Consider the following 26,491-nt stretch of genomic DNA (forward strand, 5'->3'; position numbering starts at 1 on the left):
ATTTTGTTGTACATCTCCAGGCGATTATTAAAATGATCTCATGTAAGGATCCTCTACTAGCGAGTTAGTATAATAAGGTAGAATAACGTTGATACAGCACGTTATCACAAATATGTGGCAGATGGTAAAGTTTTTTCTCTATTTCTCTATTATGTAATCAGGCTGTTGTTGTAATCGATGTCTAATATGTAAAACCTAAGATCACCTGATTTAAGGTACCTTCATCAGTAAATGGAGGCAGCTGTCTAACATCCTTACTAACTATGCTGCTGTCCCAGTCAGCAGCAGACACTGGGTTGTCACCGCAGTAATGGCGACAATGACAATGACAAGATGGCGGAACACACAAATTGGTCGTCGGATTCGTCTATATTTGTAGCCTGAAAACACTGGCCTGTCATATTCCAGGAAGTAAAAACTGAATCACTTGATGATTAAACGTTTCAGACCTTTTAATGTAACAATATTCTTAGATGCACTATTTATGTTGCATCTCTAGTTTGAGAATTGTATATTAGCTTGTATGTTTGTGTGTGTGTATGTTACCTGTAATAACCACAGTGACTACTAGGACGAGAAACACTCCACAGTAAAGCCCGACTCTAAAGGTTGTCCAAGCAGGAGCAGGCTGCAGGCAGACACAGAAACAGTGAACACCACAGAACAGGACAATGCAGTTTGCAGGACATGGCAAATAAAAAATGACAGCCCAGCTGCTGAAACATTGTCAGACACATTTCCAATGAAGTAAAAATAATTAACATCAATTTGTGGAAAAACAAAACCATCTTATTTGATTAAAATAGCATCAATATAAATGTTCTAAGTTATATTTACACAGACATACAGTATAAAATAACTGGGCTGCCTTTTGCTATTCAGTCTAATCCCTGAGCTTGTCATTAAGTATAGAAAAAATATAAATACACTATCAAACTAACAAAAATGCTCTTATTTCTTATGTAGATGTGAAATGTGATCAAAAAAATCTATTTATGTGGATTAAATCTGAAATGAAGTTATTTCCCTACACTGTGATCCTAATATTTGTTGCTTTTGGGCTTTTAGAGGTGAATGCATTCAATATTCTCTTCTGCACAACTGAGCATTGGCATGTCACATCTGAGGAATTAATTAAATTGCACATTTTACGTTGTTACAAAGCAACTTTCTGTGTATGAGAGTTTGACTTTGTGCAATAATAAACAGAAGTGTGGCTTTTAGCGAGGAAGAGTAGGAAAACTAAATCATTTGATTTAGGGATGCACATGATCGAATGTGCACATTTTAAGAAGCACTGTATTATGTTATTCCTGCATCTGCCAGTGGGCCACTACAATAAGAGTAGGCTTGATATCAATTCCACTACAGGGAAGACTTGATGTTCTCTGCAATTAGGTGGGAAAAAACATGTGTCTAATATATCGGTATTGAAATATATCAGCATATCGGCAAAAGATCCAATATAGTGTATCCCTAAATTAATTAGTGAATGCACCCGGTTATTGCTGAATGCTATTAATTCATTGTTAGATGAATTTTCTGCTTGTTTTAATATGTTGTAAGTTCATGTGATTTTTTTTATGCTGCTGTCTTGGCCCTTGTAAAAGAGATTTTGTATCTCAATGGGATTATTTCCTGGTAAAATAAAGGTAAAATAAATTCGTAAAGCGAGTGTACCCCTCATGACTGAGGCCAGCCGCCACTCACAACTACAGAGCCAGGGGGATAAAAGATGGAGAGACACAGTGATCGTCCGGAACACAGTGGCTCAAAAGTAGGCCAAGTTAACCAACAACTGAGGCAGAGTTATAATCCTAATTTTAAGATAATTGTTATACATATACAACTGTCAAGCAGCCAAGAAACATGGTGTCCCAGACGGTAATGTTTGAAGATGGTGAGCCCAAAACGACCGTCTTAAAAATCCTTAAAGTCCTTAAAGCAACCACTTCCAAGAGATTGACAGGAGAGTTTGTGATTGTGTTACTGACAAACATAACGAAACGGAAGAACATACACATTTATGAGCTGGATGGCCTAATGTCTAATACACTACAGGTTATTTTTATGGTATTCATGTAACAAGTGATTCACCTACATATGTGATAACATTTTATTTTATTTCAATTTGACAATTCAATCTAAAATATATTGAAAACATGATTGTATTTGAAGGCTGTTATCATTTTCATTATTTTAAAACAAAATTTGTTTTCTTTATAAAAACAAGATTTGGTCTCCAAAAATTAGTCCTGAAAAGGGGGGTCGCCCACTATGGTGAATACTCTGTGTGTGTGTGTGTGTGTGTGTGTGTGTGTGTGTTACACATTCACCCCTGCTCAATATGATGTGCAAATAACTGGTAATGTGTTGTGTACCTCCTTCATGTGTAGCTGATTCAGACTGATTAAGGGGAAAGCAAAAAGAGGGAGCAGGAGCTTTGGCTCTCTCTCTTCTCCATCCAGCCCTGGAAGCAGCATCAGTTGCTGTGTGGTGAAGTTTTTTGGTTTGGATACAGTTTTCTGAGTTTTACCTCTTTGTTTGTCTCGTCTGACGGATCAAGTAGTCAACTTTTCATGGCTTTTTTTCCTGTTAGGTTTAGTTTTTGAATTCTGCTTTAGGATAGATGAAAGCAGCCAGATGCTATGGATGGCTTTCCTTTCTTTGGTTTTCATTTTGGCTGGCCCATCGGTCATTTTGTATTTGTTCTTAGTTGTAGTATAATTTCTTATGGTTTAGAAATAAGTACGTTTATTGTTCTGAACTTTCTTAACTCGTCTGATTTTGTTGGACCTGCTTTGTGATGAGCCTTTTTGGGAGTGGTAACAGTGTGTGTATGTGTATGACCTGTGCAGCTCCCAGGGGAGGTACTCTCAGTCTCTTCATAGCCCTCTGCCTGTCACCACCTTCCAACTCTGTTGTGACCAATGCCTGAAAGACAGGGAGAGACATTTTGAAGGGTTGGTCTAAGGATGATAAGCATTTCTTACTGTTGCTGATTGATTATAATATTAACCTGTAGGACCTTGTACAACCTGCTTAAGCTATAATGTACATAAAGGAAAATTCTAATATGCTTAAACCTGGGTCATGTTATTGCATATTTTGGAGTTAAAATGAGCAGTAGATCGCTGTAGAATGAGACAGGCTGTGATGGCTGCATCTTAAAATACCTTTTTCTTGATCCAAGACCCTTTTATAAGCAGAAACAGCAGTTACATCGCTCTCTTCAAAGCCAATGGACTTCATTCACATACACTCAATGGGCCTCATTCACAAAGAGTGCGTACACACAAATCTGTGTTTAAACCGTTCATACGAACATTTGACGCAGAAATCTGGGATTCATCAATATGTTGTTACTTGAGTTTGTTTGTACTTTGCGAACAAATTTAGAACTTCCTCAGACCAAAGCCTTCAATAGACAACAACAATTAAAACCGTGAATTTACTAATGCATTGACCAAATTAAATTGTTAATTCTAATTAGTAAATTGTTGCAATGAGCATTGCTATTTTCATTTGAATAAAAAAAAAATTCTGGATATACTTGCACTCGTTAATTACAAAACAACACTTGAATGAATGAGACAGTTCTTGTTTAATATCATCACTTTCACCCTCAGTGTGTGGACAAATTCCAGATATGAATGATTCAATTACTGCAGGCAGTCTCTCATCCTGCGCCGTCAGATCAGGTGATCCTTGTCCTCCACCTGTTTCCTTTCTTTTTTTCTGCTCAGCGATTCTTTTTTAAGCGTCCACCTCGATGTTGAACGACTTTATTTTTTTTTGTTACCTGAGCCATGGTCCACACCTCAGGACACACAGCATTTACAGCCTCTGTTATTGAAGCCCAAGCGGAATTTTTTGTCAACATCGTGACTCCTGAGGACACGCTTCGGAAAAGTTTGTTTTTTATTGCTTCCACCTCCGACATAATTACCGTAATTTCCGCCATGCTGAAATTCTTTTGGGGTTTTTTCCCCTTTAGAGCCATCTCTAGCAACTTTTCCCTCCTTTGACTTGTCTTCACCTCACCGCTCTCTTCCCGATATGCCGAGCGGATGTCCTTGTATAGAGAAATTGGGGCGTGGTAGTATGCAGATTGCGGGCATGCGTTGTCAATTTAGAATGATTCTGATTCACTAACATGCGCACGATGGTGAGAACAAAATTGGCTGGTGAGCACGTGTCATGAATCTGATGGTGATTTTGCGTATGCACTTATTTGGTGCGCAGAGTAAGAACATTTCTACACATATATTAGTGAACAAGGCCTGTTGTCTTTTAAATGGCTCAAATCCAGCAGGACACAAAAACACAAGTAAACTAAAATCACACAACAATATAACCAAACTCATGGCAGCAGTTGACAAGCAAATGCCATGTTCTGCGTAATGATGTATGATGGCTTTTGGAGACAGCGATGTGACTGCGGATTCTTCAAAGCACTTAGAATATCAATCTGAGTCAGTGGCAAATACAAGCACTTTTAGTGGACGTACTTTGACCAGGCACAATTGCAACATTACAGCCAATTTCAAGGCTGCCAAGTGTAATAATCTACTGAAGCAATTTCAGGACTATTTGTATACAATTTCTCAGACCACAAAATGTGTAAAAAAAATGGAGCCAAGCTAAAAATATACACAAATTCCCCTCTAACAGCAACTACAGCAAAGCTCACAAGCGTGGAATGGATCATGTTTACATGAATATCTATAAGTGTGCGTACCTCGGTCTCAGAGATGAGCTGTGTGATTTTCTTGCATGTGTAAAACGGGGCCACTTCAACATGGGCGACCCTCCAGTCAGCCCCCCTCGATGTCTCCAAAATCTTATCATGCTTCTTCAAGATCTTCCTGAAACCTGTGAAGTTCAGGTTCTACAGAGACACAGAGAGGAAGAGAGAGGGGGAGGCATTTCAATAAAAAAAATCAAACGTGTAAATCAGTTGCAGCAGCTGACAGAGGGCTAGTTAGTTAGATAGGACAAAAAGACATATAATCATAACCTCTGATAATATCTCAAAGCTGTTTTAATTGATTTGTTTGGGCTACTTGGAGACCAGAAACAAACTATTTATTTTGGAAATATTATAAAAATGTGTGGATATGAGATCATACTCTGAACTCAGAAAATACAGGATATAAGCACATGGTGGTTGAGGTTCACTGCAATGTGCCTTCACATGCATTTCAGTCTGTCGGTTGTGCCTGCTCTGTATAAAAGAGCACAAGATGCAGTTGTGATGGAATTATGGAACAGGTCAATGTTCATGATGGAGCATTGCTAACTTATAACTCTTATGGATAATATATGTCTGTAATTGAGGGCATTCACTGTTACAGTAGGGCTGTGTGTGCGAATGTACAACCTGATAGTTCTGCAGCAGTATGAGGCTCAAGTAGAACTCAGAAAAGGCCAACTGCAGGTCCTTTATGTTTCTGTGTTTGCATCGCTCCTGCTGCGACAGGGCGAACACCGTTTTCCTCCTCCTAAGACCACGCCCATTAGCCCAGATCTCCCTTTGAGCGTCAAGTGAAGACTGCAGCTCGTTCTGCAGCGTGGCAAATCGCCGCTGAGCTTCAGCCAACTTTTCTGGAAGGATGAGAAGGAAAGAAATGAAAACTGTGCCATGCATGATACAAAGCACCACCGATTATCAGAGCTACTGCTAAAAGAGTCGTGCTATTAGTTGTAGTCTTTACCTGAGTAGAAAGTGTTGATCTTGGCAAGTTCTTTTTCACAGGTCTGGAAGAATTTCTCCTCAAACTTGGCATAGTACCTCTTAACTGTGTCGTCATCTGTGACTGCAAGAAAATACATTGGTAAAATTTGTGAATTATTAAGAACAAATTCAACACTGCTTGTCTCACAGCACTGATTAAACCATGTATGTGTATGAATGTAAAAGGTAAGGAGAAGAGTGGACAGCAAGGGCACAACAAGGACAAGTGGGAAAAGAGGATTGGGTTCGTAAAAGTAATATGCCATGGTTATGGAAAAAGGCCTTGTACAGTCCTGCTTGGACCAGCAGATGGAGCAGTGAGACAGCAGCAGGGCACCTAGCTTCAACAGTTTTCAAAAACGTATGTACAATGTTACTTTCTGAGACACGTGATCATTCTTATGATTGACAGTTGAGGTTTCAAGTTATGTAACGGGTTTAATGTTAAATGCAGTTGTTTATTTTTGATATACAGCAACAGAATTACAGGGTGCAGTGGAGTCATATTTTCAGTAAATCTTTGTTTTTAAAAAGGGACATATTTTAGATATGCAATCAATTTTCTATTATTAGAATGTGTTTTTGAATCACTTTGGTAAAGTTGGTATTTTTCCTTCCTCCTGAAACAAACAAGCCATTTTGCCATTCAAAGGTCAGACCTTAGCCACAATTGGCTGACAGTATCATTCCAGTGTCATTCCAAAGTTGTAGAAACATGGCTGCTCTAGGATAGGTTATTCGACCTTATATGTGCCAGCCAGAATTGCCAGGAGGTATCGGAATAGTAAGTTGAAATCTTGACAATGACTTGACTATAAGTTAGTGCAAGAGGGCAGCCTGAGATGAATGACGGTGAATGGCGATTGATCGATTTCAGCAAAAGCAAGGTAAAAGCAACAGCCCATTTCAGAGGTGAACTTTTTAAAAATGTACTTCTGGAAAAACACTGAAGTTTTCTCTTTTTCACTGTGAACAAAAACACCCAAAAATGTGAAACCCATGCAAAATATGAGAATATCCATTTAAAAGATATGCCCCGTTTAAAGGCAGCGAGTTAGCTCAAGTTCATCAATTTGTTATCATCTTAAATCACAAAGTTTTAGGATGTTAACAAAACTGTTAAGGTTGTCAGTCTTTCACTTACTGAGTGAGGACCCAACAGATTCAATATAATAAATCAATACATCTTTGCCAAGAGATATGGCAGACCTGACTCTAAAAACTTTCCACACATAGCATGTCATCTGTCATGGTCATAGCTTCCCTGAACTGAAGTTAAAGATGTAGTTATTATGTTGTTGGTGGTCTGTCCTAGAGAATGACGTTATCTGCCAGTGATTAAATGGTGGACAATCTCCCCTCCCTCTACTGACAATCAAACATTTTGTGTAGAGAGATACATCCCACCTGTAAATGCATCTATTGTGGTGTCTCCTGTTTCATGTAGGCCTACTTAAGCAGTTGTTTATAAAAGCTTTTAAGTGCAACTGGTTGGTGCCAACGTCACTCGGTAACACATTGGTTTAATACGCTGCGTCATTAACAACAAACCTCCTCCTCCAGCGGCTCACCAATTATTGTTTTTTTTTGGGCAACTTCCAAAACCCTACTGTTAATAAAGATAGTCAACAGAGCAGATATGTAATGTTACTGGGAAAAGAAATGGGGAATTGGGGAAAAGAAACCGTTAAAAGTAGTAATAAATAAATAAAAGGAGGAATTACAGTGAGGACAAGGCTACTACCCTTATCATTCTGTTTTTCTGAAATGTTTTGAATAGACAAAGAACTCTAAATTTGTTGATATAATTAAATCATATATTTCGTCATACATTGTTTAAATTGTATTAATCCACAACATAATTAGATGAGGCTCTTTTTTGATGACAAAATGAGCTTTAATTGTACCCATAACAAGTGATGTGTCAGCATCTGTTTTTTTAACTTTTAGTTGTTGGAGAATGATGTAGATATCAGTGTTGTATAATACCACAGTACAACATCCTATTCCTCCCATTGAGGCAAATGTTTTTATTTTAGTTTGACAAGAATAGAGTCCTGTAATTTCAATCATCTTTGATCTCAAAAATTAAAGATCTAAGGCTGGGACAAATTCTGGTTAAACTTAATTAAATAGTGAACATGGAGAATCTGTGTGTCCAACCACTAACTTCTACCCACTGTCACGTCAATAACAACCAAACAACAGGCAGGGCAGGTGGTTTGGAGTCAGTGAATCACTGAGTCTGCACAGTCTGTGTTTCAGACTGCCTGCTTTTAAACAAGACACCAAATTAACTAAATTGGAGTTCCCCGACCACTCCCTACCTCCCTCTCTCTCTCTCTCTCTATCTCTCACACCAGTGCACAAACACACAAACAGCCACCACAGTCAGACTAAAGTAATCTCCTTATCCCTTTTTGGACTTATTCTACTCTTTTCTCATCGTGTCTTGGCTTATGTCATCATGATTATTGTCATTATAACCATTATGACATGTCTGTCTCCCTGTAATAGGCTATACTTTTCATTTGACAATTGATGTTTTTAGGTCTATTTTTCAGCAACATCATGCTTTACCCTCAAACATTCACAGTTTAAAACCATCCAGTGCAGAGGTGTGCTTTAGGCCAGAAGGGTCTCTGTCATGCTCAAAGACATTTACAAAAGTAGTTAAAGGCAGACAACAGCAGTACATATCCTTCAAAAGTTCACACAAGTTACAAAAATTAGAGAACATTTTCGGTGTTTAGAGCATTAGACAATTACATAAAAATCTCTCTGTCATCCTCTCTTTCCAGTGTCTATGTGCATTAATAACATACACAACAGCTATCAATGTTATTTTAGGAACTATCTATTCTGTTCCATAGTACTTCCACCAAATAATGTTCACAATTTTGTTCAAAGTAAGGACATTTTTGAGTGGCTTTTAGATTTTGTTTTTTTCCAATCAAATTCTTCAATGCTTTGAACAATACAGACAGATTGATATTCACACTCCACACTTCGGCTTAAGTAAGTACTGTAAAACTGCGGTGCGGCTGGTTGGAGGGGGGAGTCATTGTCACACATGTATGATATGTTTTTCAATTACATGTACATGTAATGGTAAATGGACTGTACTTACATAGCACTTTTCTAGTCTTGGTGACCACTCAAAGCTGCTTTAACACGACATATCACATTCACACACTGATGGCAGAGATCACAGAGAGGATGCTACGTGAAGTGCCTAACTGTCAATCAGTTATTCACACCCTTTGGGGTATGAATGTGAGGTTCAGTGTCTTGCCCAAGGACACCGACATATAGCCTGGGGGAGCTGGGGACTGAACCTCCGACCTTCTGAGCCACAGCTCTACCACTGAGCCACAGCTGCCCCATGTCTTGCACAACACAGGATTATATGAATGTTAACATAAATTATACGACTTGCAGATCTCAAGGACGCACACACACACAAAATGAACAGCTTATTGGTCGCTGATCTCTCCGCTTCTCTTTGCTCTCCGGGTCACTGCGCGTGCCCGTTTCAAGTTTCCAGGGCGCGCTCCCACTGTAACTTTCAGTAGGAGACAAAGTGCATTTGGAGACTAATTCTGTCATGTATCTTTTTTATCTGTAAAAAAGATAGCCATCCATGATCGATTAACTTACTGGACAAACTCCCACTGCACTCTCTCCCCAATACCTGGAGCACTATCTCCACACATGCTTCACACACAGTCATCTGCAGGTGCATCCCTCCTTCCAATGCATATGGACCTTCTTATTCTGTTTTAAAACATTTTAAGTGCAGCTGTGTAGCGTCGGTGTCATTAGTCTGTTTTGATCATTTCGACACAAAACACGTCTTGTATAGTGACGGCATTCAGGCCACTGCAAAACATCAAAGGATCATTATCAGTGTTTTTTCTATTTTTACTTATGCTTATCATGTAAATAATGCCAGATGATATTATTTATATTCCTTATATTTAGTGTGCCAGAGTTAGGTATTTGTTGACACAAGTTTGGAGGATCGTTTGTTGTATATACATCGTTTCACAGTTAATCAGAAACAGAAACAAATGAGTGGCTTCTTAAAGAGAGCGTGTCTGTGTAAATAAGTCCAGTCTGACAAAATCCTCATTTTCATGTTTTTACAACCAACACCTCTATTATACAACGTCTTTAACAACAAGCCTCCTTCACCTGCTGCTGTGAAAACGAGAGTCCGGGTGAAAAACTCAAAACAGTTGTGTTATTTTACCAACTTTGTAAAACATACGGCTCATGATGAATGTCAAAGATCCGACACATGGAGAGAGTGAGAGAGAGAGAGAGAGAGAGAGAAACAGAAAGAGCTGCTGTGTGCAGGTCCAGCAGATGAAGGTGTGTGGGGGAAAAATAACTGAAGAGAAGCAAGGTAAGTACATTTGGTAAGTAGTTTTTTGAACAAATATAACATACTGAGGAGAAGAATGAAGCACATTTATAAAGGTATTACAACATAACTTTCTATAAATCGGGTGAGGTGTTTACCCTTTTTGATGGTATTGAAAACTCATACGGTCAGGATTTCTTAATACCCTGGTATACCATAATACCACCCAAGCCTAATTCACACACCTATCTGCAAGGCTTAGGCTTGCAGTATCTTCTTTGTCATATCCTTATAGTCTTTTGACAATTCAAAGGTGGGGTATATGACGTCCTTTGTAATAATAAAACATTGATTAAGTTGCAAACAGTGTCCAACGTGCCCTCACACTCCAATTGCCTGTTTTTTAATGAAACAACTAAATAACTGAAGTCAAAAAATGATCCCTTAATGTTGAGTTTATGTTTACAGGTTTTATTTTTCTGCTTTTGCAGTGTTTTCCTGCTACAACTTCAGGCATTTTCAATGGATTTTTGGGGTCAGTCTGTTGTCCATCGTTTTCCTAGCACTCACTGATAGTGTAGATAAAACCTAAGTTACAAAATGTAGTTAAACAGGAGCTGATCCAGTGAGTCAAATGGAGAAGGATAGACAAAGATGAAAAGACTGAGCTAAAGAAAAGGACAGGAAGACAATTAGGGAGTCCATGGTGCAGGATGGAGGGATGAGTGGAATGATTGATTGTTATATTGGGATATATTGGGATTGATATAACAAGCCTCCACTTCCATGAGAAGCTATAATTCCCAACACTTCTTGAGCCTGCCCTGGTCTCAAAAACGTATTTGTCTCCTAAATCAGCCAGCTTGTTCATGTACATTTATACTGTTTTATTATTGTTGAGGTGATAAGTTTGAGATTTTGTATGCCATTTGCAAATCATTTGGATTGCTGAAAGTGTGCTTTATTATTAGATTGTTTAAGCAGGACCCTACAGAACTAGTTTTAGAATCTTTTTATAATTTGAAAAACTTCCTGGGAAGTTGATGTGTTTAGGAACAATTCCAGACATCTGTGTATATCATGAATCATTTCGAAACACTATTGCTGTCGGTTGTTCCTCAAAGTCAAGTTCTTGAAAAAACCTAATGGGAAATTTAACACAATGACACTCAATGTGGGCAAAAACAGTCACTTGGATTTTTTCATTAGTCAGAAGATGGTAATAGAACAAAAGGGGAATCATACCATCACAGTAGGTACAGTAATATGTGACTAGGCTTCTGTATATAGCATAGGACCATACACAGGGATAGTGTCGGACATGCCAATTGTTTTCTTTTTCTGACAAATAAAATACAAAAATGTCTCTTTAATAAATTACCTCAGCGCTTTCTAAGACATCACCATTTATGAGAATGACAGGGATGTGAGGTCATAGTTAACTTGACCCTTGGCCACGCAAATCAGATCAATTCATCCTAGATTGGCAAGAACATATCATCACTTCATCATGCCTGATTAAAAATCAGTGTGGAATTGTGTCATAATTAGCGTATCAATTCCTAACTTATGGCCCAACACATTTTTTCAATGTCACATTGACAAAAATCTATTCAGATCATCATCCATGAGGACATTTGTGCCACATTTGAAAACATTCCCTACAGGCTGTACTGAGGTATCGGGTTCATAAGAATGGGATGGCTGGAAGGACAGAAAAAAGTTGGCAGTCGCCAGCACAGAGGCATTTAAACGTGAAAGTGGAATGATACTGAGAGACCCTTCTCCCAATTTTAGACACAAAACACACAACAGCAGAAAGCGGTTAGGAATGTCAGATTGTCTGAATCTGTGTCTTGGTGACGCATCTCACAACCTGTCACATCTGTTGGAAACTTTGAAAATGTGTTTAACCATTAAATCTCAAGGAATCATTAAGGCCATGCTCTCATTTTCAATTATGTTGAGAGTACATTTAAAACCAAATAAATACATACACAGGAAATTAAATTATATTAAGTAACAAGAAAAAAGACAAGCAGAGAAAAGTGGGGCATGGTTAAGAACATTAACATTCAAGAATCCTGGTTTATATTGACCTGCCAGAACAACTGTGTTGAGTGTTAATGTGTGTTAGAGGAAGTTCCAACCAAGTTAGCACAAAAACTAAAAGATGTTTAATGAGGAAGTTAAATGTTATTGTGAGTTTCTAGTAAGGACTTTATAGGAATAAATAGAAATCAACCACTTCATACGCAATGATGAGTACAACCTTTGTCACCGATAAAGAATCTCCGTGTGAATAGATCAACTGAATCTAGTGGGTTACTAGTGGAGGCAGAGGCACAACTATAGATAACGTCTCTTTAATGGTGGACACACAAGAAGACGTCTCAGTTAGCCGCTTCCTACTGAGCATGGGAAAATTAACTCTGTACAAAAGTCACATTTTTGGTCTTGGCTTAGTGATACTACAGTATGTCCTGTTAGAGTGGTAATATGTAAACTATTGTCTGCAATGTCACTGGTTCTATTAAAAAGCATGTAATTAGTCTTTAGGTACATTCTAAGAGGGCTGCAAAGTATTTCCCTTTGTCAACAGCAGATACAATATCATTTACAACCAAAGTTCTGGCAGATACAGTACTAAGTTTAGTTTGAAAACCAGACTGGTGTGAACTCAGTACTTCCTCCAGAAGAATGGTTGGTGTTGATTATAAACTAATAACTCTTCCCTGCATTTCTTGTGGCAGTTCCTTCCACCTTTAATTGTTGTGACACAGCCTGCCTTTCAGTGTTTACAGCATTTATTGGATCCTACCTCAGCATGATGTAAGCAACCTGGGCCAAGTGACAACATGTTTTCTGTTAACAAAACACAGGTCACAGCAGTCAACAATTGTTATTGACTGTAATGTCCTCTTTGTGATGTAAATAATCTCATGGCAGCGTAATCTCTGCAGATTACATAATACTATTAAATGTCATCAGGATACTAAGAATAAGCAAAATACCGTATTGGTCTGAATATGATACGACCCTGATTATAAGACCACCCCCCCTTTTCAAGAGTCATTTTTTCAAAACAAACTTTTTAAAGACTAAATCTTATTTAATAAGTAAAACTATTTTATTTTACCTTTTAAATACAATCGTGTTTTACAATTGGCTTTGTAACCATAAGTATGTGTATGTTGTTGTTCATGTAACAAGGACATATGTTGTTGTGGTAACAAGAACATATGTTGTTGTTGCTCTCTTTGCCTGTCTCTATCCTGCATCTCCTTCTATCCCATTCTCGGCCCATCCAGTCGAGGCAGATGGCTGTTCAACATGAGTCTGGTTCTGCTCGAGGTTTCTGCCTGTTAAAAGGAAGTTTTTCTGCCAATGTGCCGAATATTGCTAAGTGCTACTCATGGTGATTCATGTTGGGCCTCTCTTTAAATAACTTAACAAAGAGTCGGTCTAGACCTGCTCTTTCTGTAAAGTGTCTCGAGATAACCCGGGTTATGATTTGGCGCTATACAAATAAAATTTGATTGATTGATTGATGTTTTGACATTACTCTGTCTCAGTTGTTGGTTAACTTGGCCGACTTTTAAGCCATTTGTTCGGGGTGATCACCCCGTTTCTCTTGTGAATGGCGGCTGGCCTCAGTCATGAGGGGTACACTCGCTTTACAGATAATTAGTGCCGTCTACTGTTGTGGGATCATTTTATATTCTGGGTCTAGACTTTAAAATTCCATTATACGTCCACTTTTTTAGATGCATGTCAAGGAAAAAACTGCCTTATAATCAGACCAATACGGTAAATATGTGTGTATATGAGTGTTGTTTACATGAACAAGCTGATCATCATTCAGGGAAAATGGCCAGCTACTAAACTCTGCCTAATCACAGTGGCTATCCTGTAGGACAGGAATCCAGTACTGCTCTATATAGTATTGACAGAAAGAAAGAGTAGAAAAGTTTACTAGTTACATAATCTAGACATGTCAGGAAACTTTCCATGACAGAAAAAGCCCATGACCTCCCACTTTACTCAATCATCAATCAATAAAGTTACAAAATTGAATTTTGCCTCATAGAAGGGTTGATACATTGCAAATAATGCATTACCCTATTTAAATAAGGTTATTTCACCATTATAATTCAGCTTCATTCTCCACCATATGTCAGTGTTAGTTCACCCAACAACTTTAATCTGCTCACCTTGTTTTTCTTATTTCTCCACACACCTAAATCTCTGCTCTGCACCTTGGCTGCACACATCAGCTTGCCCCCCCCCCTCCTGTATTTTCTCCCTACATGTCTCTGCTCTGTTGACATTCACATGTGCTGTACGTTTTACAAATTCCCCAAATAACACAACTCCTATATAAGTGAATTTTCACCTGGGGTCTGTTTCAGAAAGTGGGTTTAGTGAAAACCCCGGGTTTGTAAACCCTGAAATGAGGGAAACCTCGGGTTTGCCGTTTCAGAAAGAGAGGTAACTTTAACTCTGAGTTGGTTACTATGGTAACTGAGTCTGTGAACCTAACCTGGTCGCGAGCAGGTTTTCTTCAGGAAACTCAGAGTTTCGCTCTGTCTCCTCCCTCTAGAATATAAACCCTCATTCGACTTCCTCATTCATTCAGCCCGTCTCACGCGTGTGTTTGAGCGGTTACCGAATTAAAAGAAGAAACGTTGCGTCTCTGTGGTGCTCTGACCCCTTTGCAAAAGTCTTTTATAGTTATGATAAAAAAAATCAAAAGACAAATCTGTGTCAAAGTCATCATTTTTAGATTTTCCACCACCACTGCCGAGAGCAGCAAATAAGATGCCGTAAGTTATTGGATTTTTTTTTTTTTAAACTAACACATTCAGTTTAATCAACATGAATTATAATGTATGTGAAGTCAGCATCATGTTAGGGATAAAGCTAATGCACATTAAAACAGCCACTGAATGATATTGAATCTCTTTCATACTTAAAATATGATTGAAGTGCTTCCATGTATGTTTTTTTCTCCCGCTGGATTGCTCCTAAATTAATATAAATTTTAGCTTCCGGTCGTGATTAAGTATTCAATAAATAGACCAGTTCAAACTTGCAAATTAACTCGAGCAGCAGTTTCTTCCCACACCGCTTCTCTCTCTTTTGCAGATGCAGCCGTGTTACTTCTGCTCGTATTCGCTGAACGTCCGCGTGAGGATTTCAAGCTCCACTGGTGTGACGTAGGAGGACCTCTTTTTGTGTACCGTTGCCATGGTGAATCGTGGTGTCGGGGCTCCATTAATGCTGGCTTTTTTACAGTCAGCGTGCACGCACTTAACTCTGGCTGAACCTACTCAGAGTTGATTGAACTAACTCTGATCAGCTGGAACCGAAAACTCAGAGTTTCCTATCTCAGAGTAGATCAACTCAGAGTTCAGGGTTAGACTCAGAGTTTGTTGAACCTTCTTTGTGAAACAAACCCCTGTAATGCCCTTTTCACAACACAAGGTGAGTTGCGTCTGAAGGAGGCTTGTCGTTAAAGACGTTGCGTATCAAACGATCAAAACCAACGCGGTACTGAATGACATCGGCATATGCAGTTGAGGGAGCAACACAAGTGCTGCATTTAAACAATTAGTGCAAGCTTCAGATAGACACACACACACACAGCGCTGTTTTCCATACCGTGGCATCCCTACCCTCAGCTTATCGGCTCAGCCATTTACATTCACACCATTTGGCCTCTGTTACGCCTCTGCTACTGCCTCAGATGCCGGCTTAGTGACAGAACAACTTTGCCCCAATCATTCTTTGTGTGTGGGAAACACTGCACCACTTAAATCCGACAGCATTAGCCTGGGTTTTGGTATCACTTTCCCATTTGATCAATGGCTTAAAACATAAAGGTGCCTTACAAACCAGTACAGGAAACCTTGTTCCAACTGGGCATAGGACATGACTGGCTGTCTGCCACAGTGCTTTTTCTTTTTTTCAACAGTTAATTAACGGTGGTAAATAAATAAAAAATATATAACAACAGCAAATTTAACCTTGATGATACCTTTAGTTGAGCCTCGAGGATAAGACTGTGGATCAGTAAGCACCAAACTGAAGGTGTAATAGGAGGAGCAGAAGATGTGCTGACTTGAGTGTGGGTAAATTTCAACCATCCATATGTCATAAAGGTAGCAAAAACCTTTACCTGTACTTTTTGGCCAAATATAAGTTGCTAGTACCATGCTACATCTAAAGCTCTGATGATTTCATTTTAACACTTTTTAATGCACTGACAGCCATGCCGGTACATCCATGTACATGCAAACTTAGTATCTGCAATCATTTTTAATATGACAGTATAAAAAACATTAGTTTTACTTTTTTAGGTACAGTGTATATTATAAACATGACTTTGTTTATGCCAGAATGAGAGAATTTAAAAAACAATTAAAGAGCAAGATAAGAAAAATTGATTAATGCAATCAATCCATTGCATTCCCACAAAATCATTTGAACATTTGACCTATCAGATGGAGCCCTGAATATATGGGCCAAGCAATCACACCAATTGGCCAATATGAAACCCCAGCTTTTTGAGACGCTCCAGATCATCACATTGCTTTGTGGCAGTGATTTGGTATAGGTCTATGTTCAGTTGCATCATATCTCTGAAAATTTGCACTTTGTGTCTTGAAACTATTTTTTCACAATAAGCTGGAAGGGAAAATACCAGAAAAAGATTGTGCCAGTGCCAGTGCCAGTCACACTTTTTTACACTGCTTTAAGAGTGTGCAGTGCAAGGGCACATGGAGGCCTGTTATTACATGATGAAAATAAGGCCTCTCATAAGTGGTTTAAAGACATTTTAAGACCTTAGATTTGGTCATACTATGGCTGTTGTAAGTAATTTTTTTTTTTACAAAGACACATAATTAAACAATGCAGGATGAGGTAAACACACATAAAAAGTAATTGGGGAGCTTGAGGTAAAGAACAGCACATGCAAATCTTGCTGCCTAACTGGATCTTAGAATACAAAGGTTTTAAGAAAAATATGCCATGTACCCGCATTTTTTAATCACTGCTTTTTGAAAAGTTTAAGTCAAGGGTTGCACAAATGACTGAGAATGCCTGTAAGCCCACAGCAAGCAATTGTTCTTTAAATTTCATAATATTTTGCATAATTGTTTAAATATAAAAATGAAATGTCCATGTTGTAAACCAACCTTACTGCCTCACTTGCAAAAACAAAAAATCCCCATTCATAAATTATTGCGATTACGATTTCACTTGGTAAAATCATGTTTTATCTTCAGGCTCATTTCCACATCGGAGACACAGATTCATTCGGTGTAGATCTGTTGAAATGCTTAGCTAGACAGACGCCCTGCCTTCAAATATGTCTGATTGAAAAGACTTGGATAATTGGTATTATGATGAGTTTTACAACAATTCCTGTAGCGTCTCAAAACATCAAAGCATATTAATGCAATGCTATGAATGGCACAATTTTGTCATCAGACCTTCACTACAGCACTTAAAAGCACCACCAGAAAATTTTCACAGAGTACTCTACAATTTTAACACTGTTTAAACTTGAATGAAAAACTGAACCAAAAACCAGTCTAGACATGTTTTATTATGAAACATTTTTCAAGATTAGTTTAAAGGATCTGCACGCATATTTTGATAGGGTACTGTGTATGAAACAAACCAGCTTTTGGAAGGAGGCACAGCGTGAGAAAAAATAAACCAGAATAAATAACTTTAAACGGAGCGTGCAAAATGACAGTATGAGACCATGTTAACTCATAAGTCATATTGAGAACAAGCAGTCTGTGGAGACTGACGGCTTGTCTAATCTACACAGGCAGCGTATTTGAAGCTTATATTTGACGTGCGTGTGTCGGGACAGAACCGCTCCAGTGTTATTCACTGCTGCAATCTCCAGCAGCCGCATATGCCGCGCGGGAGGCAGGTGTAATACTTGAGTATTTTCTGCTGCTCCGTTCCTTTTACGCATCGAGTCTATTTTTTCCCGCTGCTGCGCGTCAGTGAAGCGTAGAAAGTTATCGACTGCTATGTACATGCATGCCCACAACCAAGGAATCCATGTTAAACAATGTGATCTTTTGCCCAACTGTGATTTCAGTTTCTTATTGAAGTTATTGATAGGCTCAATGAGCAGGCAAGATTAATTTGAAAGAGCAATGAATGTGTACATTTCCTCAAGATATGGGTGTAACTATCCTATTAAGTCATTCTCATTTGACTTCTACATTCTACATAAATACAGAATTGATGCATAATTAAGAAATTGCAAAGTTGTCTTTTTCTACTGTTAAAGTTGATAATAATAAGAAAGCAATATTGACAATTAGTTTATTGCTGAAATATGAAAAGGATAAATGCATGATGTGGAGACAGTGAAATGAAGTGCAGCATTGATAGTGCGCACTGATGAGTCTGTTCAGTGTCCGACTGACATTGATGTGTTCACAAAATGATAAAATTGCTCAAAAAGGTCTTACAATTTATGATTTTGTCGTGAGTTTAGTTAAATAATTGTGGAGGATTAATAATTAAATAATTAATCTGAGGTGGGGGGCGCAGCTGCTTTTATGTTCTTTCAGGGGAGGCTCACTTTGCCATACTTTGAAAACCCCTGATTTATACGATATGCTATCAACCATTTGAACAACCATTGGTGTTCAAATGTATCTTTAATCAGCATTACCAGCTCAGTGACGGTTACTTTATGAAACGAAAACTCACGACTCCTACTTTCCATCGGCACACATAGCCTCCCACTGTGTGTGTGCTGCAGGTGTTGCTGCTAAAACTAAACACTCCGCGGCACATCTGCTACGTTAACAGTTTGATTATGTAGTACTGCCTGTCCAATTTATCAGTCAACTGATTTTATCGGCCGATATTCGCACTTCGCAGACATATCGGTATGGATGTGTATGTCCTCCAATATGATCCAATATGGATACATTTAATTTTAGCAGTGCTGTGGGTAAAAGCTAGTGCACCTCCTGAAAAGTAGAGGGTGCAGGTTTAATTTTGACAGTATGAGAACCAGGCTCTTAGTCTATTAAACAAAATACAGCTGAAGTCAAGAAATGTAACAGCCATCTCACTCGTGGTTACAACTAAAAACCTGCACAAAAATGACAATTACCAACATCAGCAGAACATATGTTCACAGACACATTAAAAACACTAACATAATTTTTTTTGCATTTTGGAACATAAATAACAAACTTAACAACTTAAACTACTCAGTCAGCACTAGGCGGCAGGCATGATGGGAAGTGAGGACGTCCCTATCGCTGCCAGAGTGCGCGTCACAGCTGAGCAGAGCAGCACACACAGCAAAGGGAAGCATTAGGAAGCATTATCTTTCCCATACAGAACGAAACATTGTGAACAACAAACTCATGTTAAAATCACAGTAATCAGCCAAAGACAGCTTGCTTTCAGAGCACCGCTGTTTCTACCCCCTGCGCATCTAAACTGCGAAGACGAGATCCCGTGTGTACAGTCTGGCTCTCAGTTAGTTTTTAGTTTGACAGTGATGAAGATACAGGAGCTTTAAACTTTATTGTCTGCTAGTTTCAAAGCAGTTACGCTCTAAACAACAAGCTTACACGTCTACACCTCCGTACAACAATGTACCGGGTCGACCTGCCCTGGTGTCATCTATGTGTGGGAAACACTGTGATAATATAGCAACCATATTTATTTAAGTTCAGTGGCAAGAACACTTTTTACATATAATGTGTAATGGCATCATTCTGTCCATATGTTCAGTGAAACTGCAATTCAAATATTGTTCTAATAAATTATAATGGAATTATAATACATTTTGAATTAAATAGTTTTAATTCAATTTGTGCTACCCAGGTGGTACACAGCAAGTTGTATTCTTAGTTCCACTTTTACATTTTCAGTAAATTATGTAGAATAATGCAAAGTATCACAATACATATCGTATCGTGAGGTCCTTGCCAATACCCAGCCATAGTGTGTGTGTGTGTGTGTGTGCGTGCGTGCGTGCGTGCGTGCGTGCGTGCGTGCGTGCGTGCGTGCGTGCGTGTACGTGTGTGTGTGTGCGTGTGAAATACCTTCAATAGATGGGGCCTGGTCCTGAGCAGCGTACAGCATCTCTTTAAAAGCCTGCAGATACAAGAGGGAGGTTAAAATATTGAAATATTAGACAATCTATTAAATATAATGTATATTTTTCTAAAACTTCTTGTCGAGGATCTGAAGGCTCTTTTTTACCATTATTGTTCATCCTTTTACATAATGTCAAATGCCCTCTCATCTTCACAAATCTGTAGGTGAGCAACAAGATGACTATGGTATGAACCATTTTAGTGATTGTTTGTAGTCCTAGAAGTTTTGACCAATTGCATTTTGCAGGCTTTGTTTGTATCTAGGAAATCTGTTAGAGTGTAAAGAAAAAGGGCATGGGCTAAAATACAACCCTGAAAATAATTCCCATCATCTGTTAATGGTTACGTTTTATATTAATCTCTACAAAAAGATATCTGCATATGATTGCAGATAATAATCCGGGGGATCACTGCTGGCCTCATGCATTTCATAACCTTTTTTCCAACCCTAATGACCTTAATGATTCTCGTTGCTTTATTCAGCACCTGCAGTAAATATCCATTAGGTAAGTACAGCCCATTTTTTGTTCAGTGATGTGTTCAGGCCTGCCACAGGTGTGTTGTCAGCAAACTTGACAATCTCCTCCACTTCACAACAAATGGACCTTGTAATTCAAACCACCCAACTCTGAATAAAGATGTTCCACATCAAAAATCACTGCATCTCCTACCAAATTTGGCAGACACAAGAAAATGTATTTTTCAAACAGAATTTCTTGATTATTTATCTTCTTTTTCAGTTATGATGACTGACTGACAGTCAAAATAGATACAACACAATAAACTATCACACTGGTACTTTAGTCGGTAATGACCAATTTACAAATTAAGGGATCGCTATGGGAAAGAAAGTATTTCTTTAGAAAGAGATAGAAAACAACAACAACAGTGTCTTGTTCATGGACAGTCAAACACAGTGGAAAACTGTCGATGCAGAGCCTATACCTGTTTAACTAGTCATACTGCTTCTTCCAGCCATTAGTTAAAATCCAAGTCTGAATGTGTGAAATTCAAATGATAAAAAAATACATTGCTTGTAAAGGGTAATGTCTGCTAAAATTGAACTACAATCTTAATCAATTTAGGATTGTTTCACATATGAACTCCTGACAATGTCCAGAAAATGAATGCATATAAATCCATAAGATTCCGAGATTTTTCCGTTTGTTTCTGTTTGAAGTCCGAGTAGTATTGTCCAGGTTTTTTTTTGTGGGCTTTTGGCTCAACGCATCAGTAGCAATATAATCCCAGAAACCATCAGCTATAATCTAATGATGAATTAGTAATTCATTATCTCTATAAACAGACATCTTAATATTTGCGTAGATAAATGAAAATGATAAATGAACTGCACTTCTGTTGTGTGTAGTCAGACCACTCAAACTCAAATTCAGACCACAGCAATTCACATTCACCCTGTCATAAAGACATTCATACCGTAATTTAGTGCCATGCAAGGCAACTGATTCCCCAACAACTGACACACATTCATACACCGGAGACCGTGTCTCTGGGAGCAATTTGGGGTTTGGTATCTTGCCACAAAGATACTTAAACATGTAGACTGGAGGAGCTGGGGATCAAACAACCAACCCACTCAATCTCTGAGCCTAAGCTACCCCCTCTGAGCAATCAGGTTTATTGCAAGGTAGGTTTACACATATAAGGAATTTGTTTAGGTGGTTTTGGTGCAGAACAATTAACGCAGAACTAGAAAAAAATTAGTAAAAGACTTAAATAGAATAAGATAAAATACATAATACAAAATATGTACAACAGGTGTGATTAAAAACTGTGCAGATGTGCAGGATATTAGTGAGCGCAAAAGCTTACAGTATAAAGTTAAGCTTAAAATAAAAATAGTGCAGTGTCCAGACAATATAAGAGTCAAGTGTGCGTTAATGTAACACAGAGTCTGAATTAGAGTCTTAAACATTTGTGGAATGTTGAGTGACTGAGGGGCTGGATGAGAGTCCATGTCACATGGGGGGGGGGTGTTGGTCGGGGCCTTGTTGAAGAGGCTGGCAGCAGAGGGGAAGAAACTGTTCCTGTGTCGGGAGGTTTTGGTCCTGATGGAGCGCAGCCTCTTGCCAGAGGGGAGGGTCTCAAAGAGACTGTGACCGGGGTGAGAGCGGTCGGCCTTGATCTTAACCTGATGAGAGATGGCAGATTGCAGCCAATCACCCTCTCTGCAGAGCGGATGATACGCTGCAGCCTGCCCTTGTCCCTGGCAGTGGCAGCAGTGTACCACACGGTGATGGAGCAGGTGAGGATGGACTTAACGATGGGGGTGTAGAAGTGCACCATCATTGTCTTTGGCAGGTTGCAACTTGAGCCGCAGGAAGTACATCCTCTGCTGTCCCTTTTTGATGAGGGAGCCGATGTTCAGCTCCCACTTGAGGTCCTGGCTGATGATGGTCCCCAGGAAGCAGAAAGACTCCACAGTGGAAACAGTGGAGTGGCTGATGGTGATGGGGGCGGCTGTGGCTGCTTTCTTTCTTAAGTCCACAACCATCTCCACTGTCTTCAGAGCATTAAGCTCTGGGTCCACACCAGGTCACCAGATGGTCAATCTCCCACCTGTAGGCAGACTCGTCCCCACCAGAGATGAGTCCAATGAGGGTGGTGTCACCCGCGAACTTCAGGAGCTTGACGGACTGATGACTGGAGGGGCAGCTGTTGGTGTACAGGGAGAAGAGCAGAGGGGAAAGAATGCAGCCTTGAGGGGAGCCGGTGCTGATGGTCCTGGAGTCAGAGACGTGTTTCCCCAGCTTCACGTGTTGCCTCCTGTCGGACAGGAAGTCTGTGATGCACCTGCAGGTGGAGTCGGGCACGTTCAGCTGGGAGAGCTTGTCCTGAAGCAGAGCCGGGAAGCAGAGCTCCATTCTCTGCCTAGTCGGAATGTAATGATGAAATGACCAGAACACAGAAAAGGATGTCTTGGCCCGCATATTCTTTATCACGTATTCCAATAAGCCCTGGCCTCACTGGAAGCCATGAATAATTGGCAGTCATTTCAAGAGGCTATATCTTTTTCAGACAATAGCCGATGGGTTCACAGAATGACGCACAATGGTTATTGACTACAGTAGAACTGTAGACATTAAAAGGACAATACCATCTGGAACCTAGGAAAAAACAAACGGTCCAACAGAATGGCAAACAGCAAAATGATTAGGTTCATGTTTCCATTTCCTCCTTAACTTTGAACAGCAATGCCATCTGTTATTATAGTTGCTGGTATTCTCTGCCGTCCTTAACTAATTTTACCATCCTGCACCGTTGACTGTATGTACAGATAAACACATCTTCACCTCCTCTTGTTGTACAAAAGTGAAGCCAAATTATTTTGAGGTGGCCACTGACATCTTGCACTGACATCGTTTAGAGCCAGAGCCTGTGCAGTAGAGATCCGCTGGTGAAGGAGCAGTATTGACATCCCTCCCCTACCTCTACCCAAAACATACATTTAACAATGGTGTTGTCACGAGTTTATTAACCAGTGGGGAAATTTCCCATACCATGACATCCCTACCCACAGTCCTGTGAATCCGGTGACGTGGTGAATTTGCAGTGATTGATTTGTTTTATTTTGCCTTTCTTGCTGTCCCTACATCCTTTAATTATGCAGTGCTGACAATGCAACTAGTCAGGCTCTCACCCTCTGTGTTAGTAAATCTGCAGAGTATTCTGCAGCATGTTCCTGCTTTGGAGAGGACGAGCAGACTACAGTCATTCAGTCTCAGTAAGTAGTAGCAGGACAGTCACCCTCTTTTATCCGCTCATGCTCAAGGATTAGATAGTAGAGCAGCCAGTGTTTCAAAATGCCAGAAGAGCACAAGACCACAATGGCCTCACTGTGTGCCAGCCTGCCAGTCAAAGAGCAGCAGAGCTGTCTTCTGTGTCAAACAGCAGAGCAAGTGAAGGTCATGTTACAGCCCCAACAGCCAGCCTATACTGACTGTGTTATGTTGTTGTGGCTGCATTGTCGAAACAAACTACTCACAGCTAAACACTGGGTACAAGCACAGCAAAGATGTTCAACGAGGGCAATCAATAAGAAGGCAGTAACATTTGGGCCATTCTAGATTTACATTTGGAGCTTCAATGGGCTCACTAGTTAAATGGACTGTACTGATATAGCGCTTTTCAGGTCTTTTACACTACATTCACCTCACATTCACCCAATCACCCAATCACATTCACATCTCTAATCAGGAGATTACGCATACATACCTGATGGCTATGCCACCGGGAGCAATTAGGGGTTCAGTGTCTTGCCCAAGGACACTTTGACATGTGACTGTAACAGACAGGGATCAAACCCCCAACCCCCCGGATTGAGAGGCGACCGACTGCACCACTTAGCCACAGCCGCCCCAAAGTTAGTTGAGTTTGTTAGAATTCCTAGATCACAGAAAATCTGCTAAATCAGCTATGAGCAAAGAAGCGCAACAGTTGTTTATCTTGTGACAAACAGAGACAGAAGAAAATTTTTTACCAAGACTTCGACACCAGCAGCAACACATGATTCATGTGCAGGGTACAAACTGCCTCGATACTCTGAGCTTATCACACGGCAGGTACAGGAGATTTAGGGTTTAGTTCTTTTAATATTTTGAGGAATTAACTCTTACCCCTGCAGGCCCCTTTCATGTCAGTATACATTGCCATCAGCTCCTCCAAACATATGCATGTGCAGAGCAGAAACTAAATCCTAATTCTGACCTCCAATTTCTTTCTAATACAGCATTTCTCCACAAACAAAAAGTAATTGTGATGACAGTGTGAAGATCGGCAGCGCGATTTGGAATTTTATAGAGTGCGGTCTTAATCTGCTCTATATGGCAAGTGTCCTGAGATAACTTTAGTCTTTATTGACTGATTGATTGATTGCTTGATTGACTCCAGTCTGTCTGTTGCTCTGACACTCTCTACTCCATGGATGGAGGTCAGAGAAGTTAGCTAAACCACTTATGAAATGGACAGAATACAGAATATAGTCTTTGAAATGTAACTGATGAACCGTCTGGTTACTTCAGGAAAATCTCTACCGTCTACGTCTACCAAACCTAGGTATAACATAGTCTTTTAAAAAACAACATACCTACCTTAACATAATTACCTTCTGAACAAGTAATCAAGTACCTTCAAATGATACTGTTAAAAAGAACAAATGTCGGACACGGACCTCCCAGGCCGGAAATAGTAGGCTATATGCCCGTAAGACAACATTACTATCCAACACTTTTCCATTAATGTCAATAAATGATAAGCCAACAATGTAAATCAAGTGCAATTTTAAATGCATTTATTGAACAACTTTAAGGCCCTTCAATTAACGTTGTTGTAACCTTCTGTTGTAAAACATCACGGAGGTAGTGGACTGTGTGGACTTCTGTTCTGTGTTGCTCAACACGTGACTCTAAATCGACAGGCTAGTCTTACATTGCAAGTTAAAATAAATATGAAATGAACTTAACTTACGGCAGTTTTAGCCTGCGCTTTCCCTTGAAAAATAAAATAACATCACGCAATGATGAGCCAAGAATAATACACTCAACTTAATGACTAATAATAAAAATAGGCTTACTGAGCAAACTAACGCTTTCCTCATACATGTTTCTCGTATCTGTTGTCCGGTGTGATGGTGGCTTGTACCCTGGCTTAAACAAACACCATCAGCTCGGAATTCTTCTCCTTTTACAAAACTGGGAGCGTATCTCCAGTCACCATTTTCGTTATTAGCAGCCTAATCTTCTCCGCTCTGGTATCATGATGACTGCAAGAACTCTGCCCAGCGAGATCTTCTTATGGTTTTTCCTACACTTTTCTAATGCTGTTGGAGACTGTTGACAGTGAATCCCTCAGTTAAGCTCCTTTTCAGTTGAATCTGAATTTTTTTCCGGACAAAGAAAAACTTTATATCTTCTATATGGATCAATTCTTTGGACTAAGCGTGTGGCTCTCAATGAGCTGCAAGGTTGTTTTGTTGCTCTACTAAAAATAAAAATATAAGATAGACAGACCTCTCTTTTAGTATGACGATAATTCATAGTGCTTGTTTGCCAACCTGTTGTCTTTCTATAATGAGCAGAGAACGCCCATACTCACATAGAAAATCTCATGCTTTCCCACACTCCTGAGGCCCATAGAGTGTGTGTGCATGTGTGAGAAAGTGTCTACGTTTGTGTGGCCAGTATGCTGGCTCAGCATGTGTCG

General features: G+C 39.4%; 1 protein-coding gene across 3 annotated transcripts in view; it reads right to left on the minus strand.

Moving 5' to 3' along the window:
* Window positions 1-26,491, minus strand: part of LOC138611285 (xenotropic and polytropic retrovirus receptor 1 homolog) — a 57,685-nt gene that overhangs the window by 22,314 nt on the left and 8,880 nt on the right. For all 3 annotated transcript variants that reach the window (XM_069684286.1, XM_069684285.1, XM_069684287.1), the window contains exons 2-7: window positions 20,216-20,267; window positions 5,718-5,819; window positions 5,384-5,607; window positions 4,742-4,891; window positions 2,851-2,934; window positions 547-628 (exon numbers count right to left, since the gene is read on the minus strand). In XM_069684286.1, the coding sequence (XP_069540387.1) occupies window positions 547-628; window positions 2,851-2,934; window positions 4,742-4,891; window positions 5,384-5,607; window positions 5,718-5,819; window positions 20,216-20,267 (694 nt within the window). The remainder of the gene's footprint in view (window positions 1-546; window positions 629-2,850; window positions 2,935-4,741; window positions 4,892-5,383; window positions 5,608-5,717; window positions 5,820-20,215; window positions 20,268-26,491) is intronic.

Source organism: Semicossyphus pulcher, unplaced genomic scaffold, assembly GCF_022749685.1.
Source record: "Semicossyphus pulcher isolate SPU_LCO1_2020_fin unplaced genomic scaffold, fSemPul1.0.p SCAF_7, whole genome shotgun sequence".
Lineage (NCBI taxonomy): Eukaryota > Metazoa > Chordata > Actinopteri > Labriformes > Labridae > Semicossyphus > Semicossyphus pulcher.